The sequence below is a fragment of the Mauremys mutica genome, unplaced genomic scaffold, assembly GCF_020497125.1.
Source record: "Mauremys mutica isolate MM-2020 ecotype Southern unplaced genomic scaffold, ASM2049712v1 Super-Scaffold_100129, whole genome shotgun sequence".
NCBI classification, from domain to species: Eukaryota; Metazoa; Chordata; order Testudines; family Geoemydidae; genus Mauremys; species Mauremys mutica.
Window position 1 is genome coordinate 423,583 of NW_025423276.1, and position 19,950 is coordinate 443,532.

General features: G+C 42.9%; 1 protein-coding gene across 1 annotated transcript in view; it reads left to right on the top strand.

The window, feature by feature from the left end:
* The window catches only part of LOC123359604 (pappalysin-1-like), a 96,584-nt gene that overhangs the window by 71,761 nt on the left and 4,873 nt on the right, over positions 1-19,950 (top strand). Inside the window, 3 exon segments of the mRNA XM_045001107.1 lie at positions 1,214-1,507; positions 6,959-7,151; positions 15,084-15,205. Of these exon segments, the coding sequence (XP_044857042.1) occupies positions 1,214-1,507; positions 6,959-7,151; positions 15,084-15,205 (609 nt within the window).

A 19,950-nucleotide genomic window follows, 5' to 3' on the forward strand; every position in this document is an offset into this window, starting at 1 on the left:
CGTTCTCTAACTGAACAGTGCATCACATCCACTTTTTCTTTTGCCAGTGTTCTTTCATAAACCAGTTTTCCTTTACCTGAGTAAGGCACCAGCAATGTAGGTAAACACTTTAAAATAAAAAGGCTTGTGAAAAGCCGAGTTTAACGAACTAAGGAAAGAAAATATGGAACTTCTCACTAACTCCAAATGTAGCGGAAGCCCGGCTGAAAAATAAAATGCTAACCATTACTTCAGTATGCTGCTGAACCTCCCTAACCTACCATTTACTTATCTACACGTGCCATAATTCACGTGCAAAACCTGATCACCGCTCACTTCTCTACACAGATTGAATATCCAAGCTAAGAAGTTATCACATTACTAAGATTTCCGGTTTTTTACACATTAGATTCCACGCCTTTACTAGTGTAATATGCAGTACTTTTTTCAGAAAATTAAAATGAGAGTGGCTAATAAATGAGCAGAGTATATTTCATCTGATATTTTCAAAGCTGCCTAGATGATTGGGACAACCAGTTCCAGTTGATTTTAAAGCCTCACCCTTTGTAATGTGGACTATCCACACTTTTTTGTCCAGTTATTAATTCGCAGATATCAGTAATAAGCAACATGCCTCCTAGACTTTAACCCGAGTTAGCGGGGTTCTACCAGCTATGTCTTTATCCCATGTGAACAATGCACTGTGCATGTTCTAGGTCTATTTTGTTTACCTGTCAGCATCGTATGTATTGTTTACAATCTGGAATGAAGAGCCATTGTATGTGAACATACTGGGCCAAATTCAGCTGTGGTGTAAGCTGCTGCAAATCTATTGATTTTAGTGGGATTTTTGCCTGAGTGTCTGATCCAATGCCCACTAAATCCAATGGAAAAACTCGCATTGACATCAGTGGATTCTTGGATCAGGAAGTCAGAACTGGTTCCTTGGTTTCTCATCCTTTCAGTCCTATAGCCTGCCACTTTCACATAAGCCCGTTGACTAGGATCTTGCAACTCCAGCATGCTTGGCAGAACTCTTCAGTGTCTGCTCCTGCAAAAGGCAGAGCACTGCAGGTGGGGTGCAGACCACTCTGAGCTCCCTGCTCAGCACCCAGAAGACTCAGATGCACAGTGAGGTTATAGGTCCGTTGGTACATTCTCCACTCCCCCCCTCCCCTCCGATGTTCCAAGATAAATGAGACAAAAGCAATAGCTTCTTATTTTCTCCATGCAGGTGGCATCGTGCTGAACCCTTCCTTCTACGGCATCCCTGGCCACACACACACAATGATCCATGAAATCGGGCACAGCCTGGGGCTCTATCATGTCTTCCGGGGAATCTCTGAGATCCTCTCCTGCAGTGACCCGTGCATGGAAACTGAGCCTTCCTTTGAGACTGGAGACCTCTGCGGCGACACCAACCCTGCTCCAAAGCACAAACTGTGTGGGGACCCTGGACCTGGCAATGACACGTGCGGTTTTCACAGTTTCCTAAACACACCGTACAGCAACTTCATGAGCTATGCAGGTACTCAGGCTTTGCCAGAGGTGTCTGTGATAGAAGAGGGAGGCAGAGAGGGAGGTTTGATTTTTAACCTTCTGTTGCAGATGAAACATTATCCCAAGGTCATTCATTGTTCGAATGACACTTTTCACATCTAGATATGGAAATTCAGTCTGGGACTTCCAAAGTGTGAGAGGCAACCAGTTCCTCTTTAATTTCAGTGGAGCTTGGGTTCCTTTTGTCTCCTTTGAAAATCCCAGCCTTGAAGATTGTCTCCCCATCCCTTATGGAAACAATGGATGTCAGAGGGATATTCATACCACCCATGTTGCTGGAGGAGCGTGAGATGGATAGATAATCAGACCCTGTTCATCCTCCTTGGGGTGTGCTCTAGTACCATTTGCTGGTTGTCTGAGCAAACCGTATGAGTTTGGTTTGGCTCAGGTGTTAGCGCTCTCATCTCTGGGTGACACCAGAAGTTCAAGTACTATATCATGAGCTGGGCTCTGTGCTGACATTGCAATGTAGCACTAGGAGGGCGTGCTTATCCTTCAGATAAGACACAGGGGTAGGATCCCTGCCCCTCTCCCTTGGAAGTACAATGGGCAGTGAAGAATTCCATGTTGTTTTGTGAAGAAGGTAGGAGATAGCTACTGATGGATTGACAGCATTCCCTCTTTGATTGGGCACTAGGGCCTGATTCTCAGTTGCAGTAAGGCTCTTTTACATCACCCTGGCAGTATAAAGGTGTCTTAAAGTGAGTGTAAACTATTATTAAGGCTAAGATTTTTGTCATGGAAGTCACCGAATTCGTGACTTCCAGAGACCTCCGTGACATTTTCACTTCAGCCCCGGGGCAGCGGAACTGGAGCTGTCAGCAGGCAGGTCCCCCCTACAACTCCCAGATGCTGCAGGGCACAGGGGGACCCCACAACCCTGAGCCACCACCATGGGCGGCAGGGATTCCTGCAGCCCCAAGTGACTGCCGGCAAGGGGACCCCACAGCCCCAAGCTGCAGCTGCATGGGCGGCGAGGGGGACCCTGCAGCTCCCAGTCTCGCAGGCAGTGCGGGGGTCCCCGTAGCTCCCAGCTGCCATGGACAGACCCCACAGCTCCAAGCTGCTGCCGGTGGCAGAGGGGACTCTGCACTCTCAGCCATCATGGGTGGGGGAACCCTGGAGCCCCAGCATCAGTGGGTGCTGGACTCTCTTCCCTCCCCATTTTCTCATAGTTATTAAGTCAGGGACAGGTCACAGGCTTCTGTGACTCATAGTTATTAAATCAGGGACAGGTCACGGGCTTCTATGAATTTTTGGATATTGCCCACGACCTGTCCATGACTTTTACTAAAAATAACTGTGACAAAATCTTAGCCTTAACTATTACATATACAGCCACTTTAAGGTGCCTTTGCAGAGAAGGCAGAAACACAGATTGTCCATGCAAAGTGCCATATGAGTCCTAATATATCTGTAGAGAAGCAAGTGATTAATATTATCCAGGGGCAGAGGCTGAGTTGATTTATAACACAGCTGTAGATATACCCTGGATGCTACCGGATCTAATGGGTGCGGCTGCTTCTCTTATTTTCCCATTCCTGGTTTCAAGGACAAGTATACACACAGTGACCTAGCTTTTTAGTATATGCTGTGCACTTCTCGGGATTTGGCCTGTATACTAACATTGTCATTATGCAGATATACAGATTACAGCCGGAAACTATTCCTGCCCACTAAGTTCCTATGATAATCTCACACCTACGTGTAGATGCCACCTGTTACACTCCTCCCATTAATGTGTTTGTGTGTGTGGACAAGGGTGGAAGATTTGAGGTGGGGCCGGAATGTTTCAACATGCAGAGAGCTCTTCTGTCTGGAGGGATCCTGCCTCGCCAGCTCTCTCCACAGCTTTGACACAGCAAGGCAGGACACCGAGATACCTATCTGCTAGTGAGAACTAAAGAGGTGCTGGTGTTGTGAACAAAAGCAACTATTTATTCTTGTAAAATTAAGTGAAGCAACACGATAGGCATCTCTAGAGCTCATGCATGAATCTGTTTGCTTTTCTGTTGTTCCCAGTGGAATAAAAGTCATATCAGGATATCATATCACTGTGGAAATACCTTTGAAGCCTCTAGGCTGAGGTCATACAGCTCTGAACGACTGACTTTCTCTCTTTCTCATATCTGTATTGGTCTGTCTATCTTATCTGTTTCTTACTTTGTCTCTATAGGATGTACCCATACAGGCAATCTCCTATCTCTCTAGAATTCAGGGGATCTGGAGGGGGGGAGTGATTTGCATTGTCTTGCCTGTCCAACAGAGTCATGTTGTCTCCAAGTAAACAAAACATTGCTTCCTTAGGGCCACTCCCGTTGAAGTCAGTAGGAGTTCTGCCTCTGACTTCTATGAGAGCAGAAGTCCTAATGAAGCCTGTTTCATTTCTCTGGTCATTATATCATCTGTGGATTTGTGAGCCTTTCCTGAACGCTAATGATTCTCTCTCTCCCCTCCCCCAAAAGAGAAGCCTAGGCTGGCGTTTAGAGAGACACTTGAGCTGCAGCATAGACTGCATGTCATCTTCCTCCTCTGCCATTGTTTCTAGGGTTGAGTCCTAGCTATATTTTATTGTTCCTTTATCGTGGCTATTCAAAGCCTTTTGTGCACTTTGGGGCTTCCCTGAGGAATATTTATGGCTCTTACAGGATGTTCAGGGACGGACTGTCAATAATTATTGAGGAAATCCAAGGATTAAAGCAGCTCCTTGCATGCACACAGCAGCGTTGAGCTGGCAACTGGGATTTGATAGATATTTACAAACTAACTGCACCTGCTCAGTTTGTTTGTTTCTTTGACAAGGGGGAGTTAGTTACTCTGGGGAATTAGCAAAGGAGATGCATTGGAGACCATCCTAGCTGCATTAATTCCTGCAACGCATCTCCTGGAAGGGCTTGGGGCTGGAATTCGAAGCATTGGTTCCAACCAAAGCACCCTCCTTGTGCCGTTGCTGGACAATGAGGTGGGATGGACCCCACTAAGCCAGCGAGTTCACTTTTTCTTTAGAACATTTTCATGTTCTCTCATTCCTCTTGTGCTCCACGATGCTTAGAACTGAAGGCATCTTGGCACCTACAAATAAATATAATTAATCCCCAAAATATCAAACCTATTCAAATAACCAAGCAAGCAACCAAACTGGCCTCAGTAATCCATCACCCACACAAAACCGAATGCACAAGAGCTGTGTAAAATCATTATTGTTATTTGTATTACAATCATGCCCAAAGGCACCGTATGACAGTGAAGCCTTGTTATGCTGTGTACAGTCTATACACATAGACTATAATAAGTAAGGTGACCAGACAGCAAGTGTGAAAAATCAGGACGGGGGGTGGAGGGTAACAGGAGCCTATATAAGAAAAAGACCCAAAAATCAGGACTGTCCCTATAAAATCGGGACATCTGGTCACCCTAATAGTAAAAGACAGTCCTTGTTCCCAAGAGCTTTCAATCTAAACAGAGACGGCAAGGATAGAGATTAAGGTACTAGTCTGGGAGCTGTAAGATCTTCAATTCCCTGCTCCACCAGAGACTTCCTCTGGGACCTTGGGCAACTCATTTAGTCTCCCTGTGTATCTGTAAAATGGGTAGATATAAATCCCTATCTCTTAGCAGTGTTATGAAGAGGAATACACTATAATTTGGGGGGGAACTCAGATACTATCATAACAGGGGCCATTTAAGTGCCTACGATAGCTAGGTAGATAATTATCTCCATTTATGCATGGGGAAAAGCAGATGAAGTGATTTGCCCAGGGTCACCCTGGAAATCTGTGACAGAGCCATTCTGTAAAAAAAATGGAATGTTCCTGTCACCAGAAATGTCAGCATTTCAAGATGACTTTCCATTCTGATTCTGAACAGTAAGTTGAAATGTCAAAAAATTCTCATGAGATGAAACGTTTTGAAAAGTTTCAAATCAAGGATCAAAATGCCAAATTTCGACATTATTAACGTGCTGAAAAGAAATGTTTCATTCTGAATCGACATTTTGAAATGAAATTTGATTTTAAATAGACATTTCAAAACTCAACAGAATTTTTTGTTTGTATTCCCTTGACTGGATTTTTTTTAAATCATTTAATTTGATCTTTTCCTGTGAAAAAATGCTGATATTTACTGATGGAGGAAAAAAAATTGGTTAAAAAAATGTGGGTAGTTCTTTTGAATACAGATTTCCTGAGTGCCAGCTCAGTGCGGAACCCACAAGAGCATCCTTCATAGATTTACAGAGTTTAAGGCCAAAAAGGACCATTAGATCATCTAGTCTGAACTCCTGTATATAACAGGGCATTACATTTCCCCACTTACCCGTGTCGTGAGCCCAGTAACTTATGTCTGATTAAAACCTATCTTCCAGAAAGGCATCCAGTCTTGATCTGAAGACATCAAAAGATTTCATAAATGGTCAGATGACAAAACTGACCCTGGTTTTATACTGTGCTAGGTTCCCGGAAAATTCGTTTCCATGCTCACAACCATCTGCTCACCTCAAACTTTCCCCTACCCAGCCTCAACCCATCACTACCGCAGACTCGGGACCCCGCTATTTACTATTGCCAACTGACTTGTGGGTAGTGGAGGTCTCTTGTGCGTCGCCTACTGCCTTCTGGGTCTCTGAGGGGTGACAAGTGGCTGATCCCGCATTTTCTACCTTTGGAGAGAGGGGCAATTAGACTCACTTATCCCAGTTATCTTTGGAGAGGCCAAGCAGCAGCTTGACACCCACTCCTTCACTTTCACAGGGGATAGAGGGTGAGAGAGAACCTCCATCTTTTGGTGCAAGTGGTTCTGTATTTCCACAGAGGCAGGTAGCTCCATGCCATACTCTCTTGTTACCCCCCTAGGCCTTATGGGGCATTACCTTCCGTGAGGCTTAGTGCAGAGCCAGCTGTGGTGGGAAAGGGAGGACATGGAGGAGGATGTGTGGAGAGCCAGTCCAATCAGAAAGGGAGCTAAAGAAGAAACGGAGGCGGGATAAGGAAGGCGTGGGGGAGAGTCATGCACTGAATTGCGCTTTCATTCCATTCCCTGCTCACATTTCCTTAAAGACAAAATCTTTTTCCGCTTTCAGAGATTCAGGTGTAGCCCCAGCTCTGACCAGAAGGTGCTGCACTCAGGCTTTCTGGCTCCTTTCATACCTCTATGCATCACTGCCCCCCTTAGGGTGACCTTCAGGATCCCCTGTGTGCCCCAGGCCATAGCAAGAGAGAAGGGCTGTTGTTGTTGGGTTTTTTTTTTCTGTTTCTTTTCACCTGTCTCCAGAAGTGATGACTGCACTAATTTGTTCACAGGCCATTAACTCCGGAGAGCAGGGAGAGCCCATCCTGACATCTGCAAGGAGCTTGGGAGCTCATGTTCACCACATCATAATTCTCTCCTCTCCCTCCTTATCTCTCGCTTTGTTGGTTTTCAGACGACGACTGCACCAATTCCTTCACGCCCAATCAGATGGCAAGAATGCACTGCTACTTGGATCTGGTGTACCAGAGCTGGCAGCCTGTCAAGAAGCCCGCTCCAATTGCCATTGCCCCGCAGATCGTGGACCAAACTTCGAACTCCATCGCTCTGGAGTGGTTTCCTCCCGTTGACGGTCATTTCTTTGAAAGGTGATCACGAGCTTTGATGTGCTGCAGCACTTAACCTGAAAGAGTCAGGGGAAGCGAGCATGGAAGTAACCAGACGCCCTAGTTCAGGAAAGCAGTTAAGCATGTGCTTAAGTGCTGTCCTGAATAGAGATGCTTTCCTGAATTAGAGCTAGAATCAATAGCTTATTGATCTATTTTCACCATCTCTATCAGTCCCTTTGTTCCTTTATTGGGCTGGAGCATTCTCTCCAGGTCCTTTGATTGGACATTTAAAGAGCAAACCTCCTCCACATTTTATCTCAAGAAGCGATTCTGGGTTTGCGATCTCTGTTATTGCTGCTCATTCACAAATAGATACTCACAAACAGCCCTATTATCTTCACCTCGGAGGGCAAGCCCTTCCTACTCCCACGTGCAAAACAGGCAAATCCTGCCTGTGCGTCCTTGCTTCAGAGCTCAGATCCACTAGACAAGAGGGCAGCGGTGTTTGGGAGAGCACGCCCCCTCTGCTGTGCACAGTAGCAGAGCAGGTGGAAATGGAGCACAGAGCCGGAAGATCCTTGCTCCTCTCTGCTCTGCAACATTCCGAAATGACCAGTAGGGCTACTTTGCAGAACATCTCAGCAGCCGCATTACCGCTAGGAGGGTGGATTCTTTTCCCCACCCCACAGAACAATTAGACAGTGCACAGACCAGTTGCTCAGGCTTGTAAGTGGCATGCACGATTTGCCCCTATAAGCCTGGAGTGTGCATTTTGCTATCTATCAAGTAGAACCTGTATAGAAGAGGGCATGTGCATATGCAGCGAGCTGCAAGTCGTCAGTACAGAACCAAGATTGATGCAATGCCGTGAATGATCATTTCAACACGTAACAGTCAGGCAGTTCATAGTTACAGCAAGCGTAACTCAGCCCTCCACTGCTCTCTACTTGCCCAAGCCATCTTTCCTGTCTACACTTCTGGTTTTGGTCATGGAGCATCCTTTCCCCACCACAGATAACAGGGAAAAGCTTCGGCAGCTCCCCATTGCTAGCACCTTCCCGCTACAGCAGTGGGGGAAGGTTCCATCAGCTCCTCGCTGCTGGAGCTCTTCTTCTCCGCAGGGAAAGACTCCAGCAGTGGGGAAAGGCTCTGGCAGGAGGGAGGCAGCGGGGAAAGGATGAGCCTTTCCCTGCTGCCTCCCTCCTGCCAGAGCCTTTCACTGACCCATGTAGCTACAGGCTGCAGTGTGGACGCAGCTTGCTTGCTTTTCACTACGGTGGGTAGCTACAAATACCCACTGACAGAAGTGGTGTGTAGTGTAGACGTAGCCTCAAGGTGTATGCCATTAACATATATTTCTATGCAAATTGGCTGAGTGGTGGTAGCCATGGGAAGCCTAACTGAACTTCCTCCCACATTTACAGACTCAGTCTTAGCATTACCGTAACCATGCCAAAATAATACATTGCCAAATGCCAAAATAATACAATGCCAAATGCTGGGACTGGACAACAGGAGACTGATCACCTGTTCTGTTCATTCCCTCTGAAGCATCTGGCACTGGTCACTGTCAGAGACAGGATACTAGGCTAGATGGCCATCGGTCTGATCCAATGTGGCCATTCTTTTGTAATAACATACTTTGTTTGCATTGAATTTCCATGTTTGTTTTTTTTATAAAAGAGAAAACTTTATTGAGCTCCCATTGGAACCAATGCATTCTGCAGTGTATGAGGCTGAATGTGCAGCATTCCAGATACGAGCATATCAGTACATGAATATCTGTCTCAACACCCATATTTATTTAAAGGAAAGCACCTTGAAATATGGGGCATTCACTGGATGTAATTCTCCCCTATATAGAGCATCATACAAGAACTGTGCACCATTTAAGACTCACTTACACTCTATTTTGTGGCTATAAGTGGTGTATAGGGATGGTTCTGACCCTCTGTGCAAAAAGAGTGAATTTCACGCTTTCTGCACGGTAATGCAGGAAATGTCATGTCATATCAGATCAATATCTGATCCAGAGGGTTTTAGATCACATTTATTTTGCTTGTACTTTTGTAAACTCTCCGTTACTTCAATTGTAGTTTTGCAGCAAGACAAACTGCTTTGAGAATGTACTTCTGAAAATGTATAGGATCTTATATGAATCATTGAGACTTCTCAGTCAGTTTTAGTCTATATTCATCATGAAAAGGGTAAATTAAGCTTCCCCAATATGCATTTAATTTAGATTTCATAAGGAAGTTATTGTATGTTAAATAAATACCATCTGACTGTTAAAAACATACTGATACAGCATTAATTGTTATGTAACAAAATATGTCTCTATTACACATTTCTTAAACTTCATCAGTATGTTTTTAATAACTCATAGCTAGTTGGTGCTTAAATGACACACAATGGATAGCCTGTTAGTCTGGAAAGTCATAACAAAGTTATCATATATTAAATAAATACTGATTTCTTAGAAACATATCCTTTGGGGCTTGACATTTATGTGATCAATATTACTATAGATAGTTAAAGAGACATTGTCAAGTAGCCTAGGTCCAATTTTTCATCTTTTAAAAATTTCCCACCCTAATATAAAGATTAGTGTTTCTGTGACTCTTTTAAAAAAATAGATTTTGCTACAATCGTTTTGTTTTTCTTAAAAGTAAATACTACTTCTTATATGTTGAGTAAACCCAACACAGTTGTGCCGTCAGAGGGCCCAATCCTACTCCTGCTTACAAATATGCTTAACTTTAAGTACCAAAGATGAGCACATGTAAGCATTTGCGGGTTCTGAGGCATAATGAAAGAGAACTAGGAGGTGAGGCTGGTCATAGTCTTATCTGTGTGGGAAAGGGCTGTCATGAAGGGCTTTTTTCTCACAGCATAAATCATGGGCCAAATCGTGCTTCCTTTGCTGAAATGAGTAGAACATTCACTTCAATGGGACTTCTCATGTAAATTTCAGGAGACTGATTCTCCACTGCTATGCACCTTGGGCCCACTGAGACCCCTTTTACATTGCTCTGGCAGCATAAAGGGGGCTTCAAGTGAGCGTAAATATAATTTATGCTCACCTTAAGTCCCTCATACACTGTCAGAGCAGTATAAGGTAGCCTCAGTCTAAATGAGAATCAGGCCCATAAAACCTAGCCATATATTATCAAAGAACAGAGGGCATGTTATGCTGCTGTAATGGAGGCCACTAGGTCTCATAAGCTTGATGAGACACAAAGCATGACACCAAGGTGTCTTTTAGGATAAATTTTAGTGTAAATTCATATTGCCATCTCTTGTGATTTTGTCACAAGTCTTGCAATAGTCATTGTTTTTCTTAAAGGCCCAGCTTCCAGAGTCAGGTGATTACATGAGAATCTTAGCTTTCATTTTAAAAAAAAGGTATGTTTCTGTCCCTCATGGTTGCAGAGAAAAGCTTGAAAATGTGATCCCTAAAGGCTCAAAAACAGAAGGAAAATAAAAAGAACCAGAAACGGATTAATCTAATTATTTTGGGAGCCTTGATCTGTGATTTTTAGAAAGCTTTGAGTTGGTGACACTGTGTTCTTAGTTTTCTGTAATATGTGTGGAGAGGAAAGGGTTATTTATTCATAACAAATGGCCAGTGCACCTCAGCAAACATAGTTGTACCAAATACCTACGCTATTGGTACACTCAGTCAATCAAATGACTCCATAGGTAGGTATTTTATGTAGTGTGTGGCTAGTATGCCATACTAGGGTGAAATTTTTATGCCTGTCCCTAAATTCTAGTAGGTTACTGAGCCCCTAAGTCTTTTAACACTCAAATCTGTGGGTAAATAGTGCCTCCCAGTCACGTGGGTCTAGAATAGAGCTATGTGAAATTTTAGGGATGAAACATATTCAGGTCAACCAAAACATGCTGAGAATTGTGTTGAATTTGCCCATTTTTTTATCCAGAAAATAAAGGGCAAAAAAACTCCAAAAAAATCTAATTTTGTAGTTTTGATATTTTCAAAAGGAAACATTTTGGTTTTTTTATTTGAAATTAGTTTTAATTTTGAATTTTACTTCCATTTTTTTTTTAAAGAAGTTTTAGGTCAAGCTAAACATTTCAATTGTCCTGAAACATTTTTTTTTTACTTTTTTTGTTTCACCAAAAAAATGGGGAAAAAAATTGATTTTGTAACAACCCAAACTGAAATATTCACACAGCTCTGATCTGGAGTACCTGTGATCCATGTATTCTGCAGAGAAGGCTTGTCTCATGGAATAAAAGCATTACCAGAGTCTGATGTCAAACATATGTGTTTAAAATAATACTAATAATAAAAATAAAAAAGAGGAAACAAAGGGGGAGAGAGAAACCCTGTTCATTTCCTGACTGTCTCAGACCTATTTTAATCTTGTTGTTATCAAGCGTCCATTCATGGGGCTACTGCTTGATATGCACAGTTTGAATATAAACAGTTATTGTTATGGGGCTGTGTCATGTGGCCTGCTTAGGCAAGAGCGCACTGAGTGCATCTGATCTTCCAACTCTTCATCAAGGCAACTGCATTAATTTCCATGGAGCTGATGATATCTCATTCTTTGCAATACAGTATTTCATGCAGCACAATTTCTAGATCTAGATAACTGGGGGCTTTTTTGTTTGTTTGTTTGTTTGTTTGCTTTAATCACCCTTGAAAGTTTCAGTGTCTCCAAGGACATGCAAGAGATTCTGAACTCCAAGTGAGATATATAGGTGTTTTTATCTTCAAAAACTTTAATCTGGATGGAGCCAGCCGTGGCAGGAGAGAATGGCATTTCTCCACTGTTCACTGTTTGGTTGCAAATTCATCTTAAATAGGCTGCGATAAGGTTTGTCTCAGTATAAGCTACTGAACCCATTGCACTGAAATGTATAATTATGGGAGCACGTCACTTCTAGGCCATAAACTCTATACACTGAAATGTGCCCAATACTTGGTTTCTCCAAAAACAAGGAGGGCTAGATTTTCCATTACCCTGTACTCATGTGCACCCAGTCTACCTGTATAAATTATTGCATGTATAACTTACTGCCATTCTGAATTAGGAACATTTTAAACCCACTGTGTCCTCATTTGCAGGGTAGTGAAGAATCTGGCTCGGAGAGTCACAAACCTGTAAGAGCAAACCCTTAATCAGTTCTGACGCCCATGTCTGCGTACAGGATTTGTGTGCCCACATGTGCATGATTCGACAAACCGAAAGCTTTAACCCAGAGTGTAACACTCCTTTTGAACCAGTGGAGTTATGCCGGGGCTGAGTTTTGCTCCCAGTTTGGAAAAGTAAGAGGAGAACATCTGCTTACAGCCTTTCCCACATGATGATTCTCGTGATTTCTCTTACCTCCAAGTCGTTGCTGAGAAAGGGAAATGTTTGTCTGTAAGCCTGCTGCTTTTTCCACCATGACAGCCTATGATGAAACTATAGCTGCTCATTTGAGGAAAAAGCCATCCTAAATGCGGAAACTTGGATTTCCATGCCCTGTGTTCCTCCAGGAGCAAGTGCTAGTGCAGGAGTTTCTTTGTAGAGAGACTGAGAACTATTAGCTATTAGGGGCTAATAAACAAATTACTATTAGGGTCTAAAACAAATGCATGATGATAATTCTGCGTTTCACTTACTTAGTATCTTTCATCCCAGGATCTTAAAGCATTTTACAAATGTTAATTAGTTGAGCCCTATTATTTACTCAAACCATGACTAACTCAATAGTTAACACGTCCTATGAAATAGTTTAGTGGAGTTAACCGGTGTGTTGGTCTCTATAAGGGTACGTCTACACTACCCGCTGGATTGGCGGATAGCAAGCTATCTATCGGGGATCGATTTATTGTGTGTAGTGTAGATGCGATAAATCAATCCCCGATCGTATTCCCGTCGACTGCTGAAATCCAGCAGTGCGAGAGGCAGAAGCAAAGTCAACAGGAGAGCCACGGCCATTGATCCAGCGCCGTGAGGATGCGAAGTAAGTAATTGTAATTCGATCTAAGATACATCGATTTCAGCTATGCTATTCTCGTAGCTGAAGTTGCATATCTTAGATTGATCCTCCTCCCCCAGTGCAGACCAGGCCTTAAAGTCACATGATATCGTTCTGCTCCCTGAATGGGTGGTCAACTTTTTTTGAATGGAAGACCCACAAATGATGAAAGCAGGTAACACATCATAGAATAATAGAAGTGTAGGACTGGAATGGACCTCAGTAGGTCATCGAATCCAGTACCCTGCACTCAAGGCAGGACTATGTAATAACTAGATGGTTCCTGACAGGAGTTTGCCTAACCTGTTCTTAAAAACCTCCAGTGACAGAGATTCCACAACCTCCCTAGGCAATTTGTTCCAGTGCTTAACTACCCTGTCTGGAAGTTTTTCCTAATGTCCAACCTAAACCTCCCTTGCTGCAATTTAAGCCTATTGCTTTTTGTCCCATCCTCAGAAATTAATGACAACAATTGTTCACCCTCCTCCTTGTAACAACCTTGTATGTACTTGAGAACTGTAATCATGTCTCCCCTCACTCTCCTTTTTTCAAGACTAAACAAACCAATTTTTTTTCAATCTTCCCTCATAGGTCATGTTTTCTAGACCAGTGTTTCTCAACAATCAGTCCATGGACCAGCACCGGTCCCTGAGATCTCCCTGACACAGATTAGGAAGGCAGCAAGCTGGTCCCTGGTAACAAAAAAGGTTGAGAAACACTGTTCTAGACCTCTAATCATTTTTATTGCTCTCATTTGGACTTTCTCCAATTTGTCCACATCTTTCCTGAATGTGGCACCCAGAACTGGACACACTACTGCAGCTGAGACCTTATCAGCATGGAGTAGAGCAGAAGAATTACCAGTACTTCTCGTGTCTTGCTTTCAACACTCCTGCTAATACGTCCAGAATGATGTTTGCTTTTTTTGCAACAGTGTTACGCTATTGACTTACATTTAACTTGTGATACACTATAACCCCCAGATCCCTTTCCACAGTACTCCTTAGGCAGACATTTCCAATTTTGTATTTTTACAGTGTATTGTTCCTTCCTAACTGGAGTACTTTGCATTTTTCCGTATTGAATTTCATCCTGTTTGGATTCAGCCATTTGTCCGGGTTGTCCAGATCATTTTGAATTTTAATCCTATCCTCCGACCTCGCAGTCCCTCTGAGCTTGGTATCGTCCACAAACTCTATAAACGTAATCTCTCTATGCCACATCTTTGAATGGATAATCCATTTGTGCCAAAATTTGTGATCCCTTCATGATCTGCAAACACTTTTCAAAAATACTTCCAAATGAATAAGGGCCAGAGGCATTGCAAACTGCCGGGCAGGCCAGATCTTCAGCTGGTGCAAATCAGTATCGCTTTATTGAAGTCAATGGAGGTATGCCAATTTACACCCGTTGAGGTTCTGGCCCTGTGCGCTTTTTAGTAAAAATATTTGTGAATCAGTGAGGTTGGTTTGTTGTTTGGTTTTTTCCCATACTCTACCAGCTTTGCTCACAGAACCTTATTCAGGTAGCTGTTATTAACCATATTTTACAGATGGGGAAATTGCAGCAGCAGAAGTGCCTTACCTAATGTCATGCATGAAGTCCATGACAGAGCCAGGAATTGAACTGAACTCTCCTGCTGCCTATTTCTCTGCTTTAGCAACTGGACAGAGTTTTCTTTCATTGGAGTTTGATCCAGTTGTAGCGAAGAAAAAACAAATAACCCAGCATGGTTTTACAAGTTGCTGTCATTTCATATTCTGTACTCATTTTAAAAACACAGATGCAGTCTTCACAGGCTATTAGCTGAACCCTACGGAAGGTCATGCTGCAAAGTGCTGTTTGCCAATGCCCTAAGAAAAGGGGGTTAAGTGGAATTGAATTCTAAGTCTTGTGGCTTTTAGTATTGTAGGAGAAGCAGCTCATTCAGCTGTTACTAAGTTGATGTGTTCTCCTGTTTTCCTGGCTTCCTAGAGAAGTGGGATCAGCATGCGATCTGTGTACAGAAGGAAGAGTCCTGGTGCAATATGCCTTCGGTGCCTCTTCACCAATGCCATGTGATCCATCTGGGCACTGGAGTCCACGGGAAGCAGAAGGTAAGTCGGAGGGAGGGATGGCTCTGCCACGGAAGGGAAAAGGTGGGGGATGGGGGGAAACACTGGAGATGGGAAAGAAGGGAGAACAACAGAGAGGTAGAAAGGGGCAAAATGAGGAAGAGAGGAGGTTAACATTGGTTATCTTTTCATGTGGCATGAATGAAAATAAAGGGCAGAGAAGCACACAGGACCAGCTTCTGCCATGGCATAGCTCATTAGCTGAAATCTGTGTGCTCAGACATACCTGTACAGCTCCTAGTTCAGTCAGTGGGAGTTGAGCATGAATTTCTGAGAGCAGAACTGTGCCAAGAAACCGTGACTAATCTGATTTGTAATGTGAAGTGAAAGAGGTGCCGGCAGAGAGGCCTGTTTACATTAACTCACAAAAATGCAATGTTTCATTTTATTTATTGAGGTCCAGATTCTACCACCTTTACTCGCATTGGGTAGTACCTTAGTCCAGGAGTAGCCTCATTGAAAGCAGTGGGGACTACTTGCAGAGCAAAGTACTCGGCAGTAGGAATAAGGGAGGCAAAATCACTTCCTTGATTAATTAATGAACTGCTTGATTAATTTCAATGTATCACAAATGGCAAGTGCTGACTTATGGGTGTTACTGTGAATAGTCCTGCATAGCAATTAATGCCAAGAAATTTAAAAAAACCCAACAACACAGCACAAGTTTAAATGTTTGCCTGCTGGTTATGCAGTGTTAGCTCAACAAGGTGAGAAAAAGCTTGGGAGAGTTGATTCCCTGCTCAGTTACACCCAATTTACATGGGGTAGCTCTGTCCATTTCAATGGAGTTATACCAGTGTAGAACTGATTTAAGACAATGGAGAATTGGGCCCCAGATTTTTATAAACCACCTTCCTAGTGTATCTTAATATAGGATCCTTCACTGGTTTCTGGGGACTGCAGAACCTTTTCCATATTTTAGAAGAAAAACTTTTTCAGCAGGAATCCTTGCTATATAGTTCCTTTCCCCCTTTTCATCCATGTGAAGCAGATTTTTGTCCAAGCACTGATTATTCCAGTTTTAGATTCAGCTATTAAGCTGGATATTTTACGAGCACTGCAACTGAGACTCAGATCATGGTATGAAATGTTTTTTCTGAGGTTGGTAGTAATTGAACTGGTTTTCCATAAGAAGCTGTGACCCATTGTTGGTTTCACCTCATCAAGATGATCAGGGAATCAGAAATGGGCGAGACAGCTGTCAAAGGTTTTGGTCTCCTTAAAGAGGGTGAGAGACAGAAAATAGATTGTGTGAATAATTCACATTGAATAACTTATTTGGTGTATCTAGCCTCTTCTTTTTTTTTCTGTCCGTTGAATGTCCACAAGCAGATCTCAGTGCTCTCAAATGCATCCCCCATTGAAGTTCATCTGACAGATTGGTCACATTTTTAAAGTCTGTGTTTTAATCACAAACAGTGAATGGATGATACTCAAAAGTTAAAACATGTTTTGTGATTGGTTGTAGAAATTCCATGCCATTATTTCTGTTCCTTGACTTGTTGACTTATAACTACTATAATCTAGAGGAGGTACGAAGAAGCCAATAGGGCTTTGTATCTTTCACGGTGAGGGAGCAGAGAAGCAGGATTAGAGCATTTTGGATCCCTTGAAATAGAGCTGTATAGAGGATGGAAGTCTCATTTCACAAAGGATCTTGAGATTTCAAACTCTGGCTTTATTCAGAATCAGACCGAAAATAGAAAACTTCTAAATTCTCCACGAAGGAAAATTCTCTCCTCCCCCCCAATTAGTTTTGGGTCTCAGTCAACCCATTTTGTTTCTATTCATTTTGTTACATGTTGATGTTCTTTATACCTTTTCTAATATATCATAAATATAATACAAAAGATAAACAATGTTAAAACAATGTCATTTCAAAACAAAAGATCGAAATGTTTCAACATTGTCAAAACTCACCCCCCATCCCAGTTTTCTTCCAAAATGAAATTCTGGTGAAATCAACCCCATTCTGCAAAGCATAATGATTTTGACAGACCCGCACAATGCATTGGAATATGGGGTTCTGGCGAAATTTTTCCAACTAGTGCTAATTTGAAACCACCTTTTCCTTCTGGATCACACAGGCCTAGCCAGAGGCAATATTGCTAAAAAAAATAGGCGACTGTAAGATATTACTAGCGGGACACAGAGTTTACATTTAATTTCCTCTTGTCGCAGTGTGTGTGCCTGCATATTCTTAGCTATGAAAAGTGCAGTCAGATCCTTATCTATCTCATTCAATTGCAGTTGGGCCATAGCTTTAGCGAGGGGTTTTGGAAACTGTGTCCTGCTGCTGTCTTAATCAACCATGTCCTCTCCCATATATAAGATATACTAAGTGGATGGCATTTTTAATTTTCCATCATCACCACCCAGTCACTGGCATATGATAACTGTGTGTGTTTGGGTTTGCGCACTTGGTCTTAGTTGCAAATAGCCGAGTTAGATCATTACCTGTCGTGGTTAATTGTTTATCTGCGAGTAGTCAGCAAGCTTAAAAATCACTTTCTGCAATGATTCATGTGTGTAAACACTCCCCTACTTGAATGGTCGTGGAAAGCAGCCCTAAAAGTGGAAAAGGCATGGTCAAAACAAGCTCATTTTAAAGTTTGAGCCAATATTCCTGGGAAATACTTTGTGGTGCTCTTCCAGCTTACCAGAGAACCACAGTTCTCACCTGCATCAAAAGCTACAATGAACCCAATTGGTGCAATTTCGAACCTTAAGTTCTCTTTGTCAGTCAAGGGTAGGTTGTGGCTGCCTGTGTCATACTGATTAAGGGAAGTCTGGGAACATGGAATAGCCATGGTGGGTCAGACCACTGAACAATCCAGTACCCTGCCTCTGACAATGGCCAAATACATTGCTCAAGAGCAGTTCATTCCATATTCGAATTTGAGCTGTCTTAATCGGACCCATAGGTCACATGGTATGTGTCTTTGCCCTAAATGAATGTGTGCAACTGAGTGAATCGGGGTTTAGTGTGGTCACTCATGCTTGCAAATCCAAAATGCACTCTTCGTGTCCGTTCTGCACTGCTTGCGTAGGATCTGACATTGCTATGATCATTCCCGCCAATTAACTCATTTACTGGCATATTTGCAGTAGACGAACATAAAAGGGGCATGAAGCGAATTTGTTTAAAAGTGCTGCCATCCATTTGGTACTTTTTCCTTTTGCCATAGTCACCTTGCTGTAAGAAACCCAAAGGTGTGTGGACTAGGACTTTTCAGACTCTCCACAGTTAAAATATAAACTTTTATCCAAGCTCAATTCACAGTGTCTGATTAATCATAAATTCAAACATTCCAAGGCCAGAAGAGACCACCATGATCATCTTGTCTAAAATCCAGCATAACGCAGGCCCTAGAACTTCCCCAAAAGAATCTTTTAAAAAAAAAAAAAAGCATCCAGTCTTGATTTTAAAATTGTCAGTAATGGAGAATCCACCATGAATCTTGGTAGGTTATTCTGGTGGTGAATTACTCTCACTGTTTAAAATGTACACCTTATTCCAGCTTGATTTTGTCTAATTTCAGCTTCAAGCCATTGGATTGTGTTATACCTTTATCTGCTAGACCAGGGGTCAGCAACCTTTCAGAAGTGCTGTGCCGAGTCTTCATTTATTCACTCTAATTTAAGGTTTCACGTGCCAGTAATACAGTTTAATATTTTTAGAAGGTCTCTTTCCATAAGTCTATAATATATAACTAAACTATGGTTGTATGTAAAGTAAATAAGGTTTTTTAAATGTTTAAGAAGCTTCATTTTAAATTAAATTAAAATGCAGAGGCCCCCGGACCTGTGGCCAGGACCCGGGCAGTGTGAGTTGCCACTGAAAATCAACTCGTGTGCCGCCTTCGGCACACGTTGCCATAGGTTACCTACCTCTGTGCTAGACTGAAGAGCCCATTATCAAATATTTGTTCCCCGTGTAAGTACTTATAAAACTGTGATCAAATGACCCCTTAACCTTCTCTTTGTTAAGCTAAATTAATTGAGCTTCCTGAAATTCTTTAAAGTGGTAAGGTCTGTAGTTTGCTCAGGCTTTCAGTCTATGCAGGGCCGTGGCCAAAGTATATAGTGTAGGCTAGTCAGAAAACCTAGCTGTTGCCTTAGTATAGGATAACATCGTCCAGTATTAAACTCTCTAACCAGCTTGGCAGTGAAATTCACCCCATGTAGGTGTGCTGTAGCCCATTGGCTGTGTAAGTGTCTGCACAGGGAGTGTGCTGGCAGGGGTGGATTCCACCCTTTCTAAGGATGTCTCCTCATTCTGTGCCAGAGCGATCCTGCCTTGCAACAGTTACGGGGATTTGAAAACCTGTTGATAGAAAAGGGGGGAAGGTGAATGGAAGAAAGACCAATGTGGTCCAGTGGATGGCGCCCACAGCTGGCGCTTTCCGGAAACCCCTTACGGGGGTTCTACTGTTCCCTGCCTCTGCACACTCACTTACGCACTGTGGTGACCAGTTTTAAAAGAGCCACCACCTCAAGCCTGATCTTTTCCAGCAGGCAACTGAGTGCTTTCTCATGCAATTTTCCCAGGGAAAGCCCAAGTGAGCCATGGGTGCACCATGCCACCGAAAATCCTGCCCGACATGTATCGGTTTGGGCGCCCAAAAACGGGAAGCCAAAGCCAGTGGCCACCTTTGAAAACCTGGGCCTGGCCTCAAACCACTCTGTGCCTCAATGTCCCCATTTGCCAGATGGCAATGATAGCA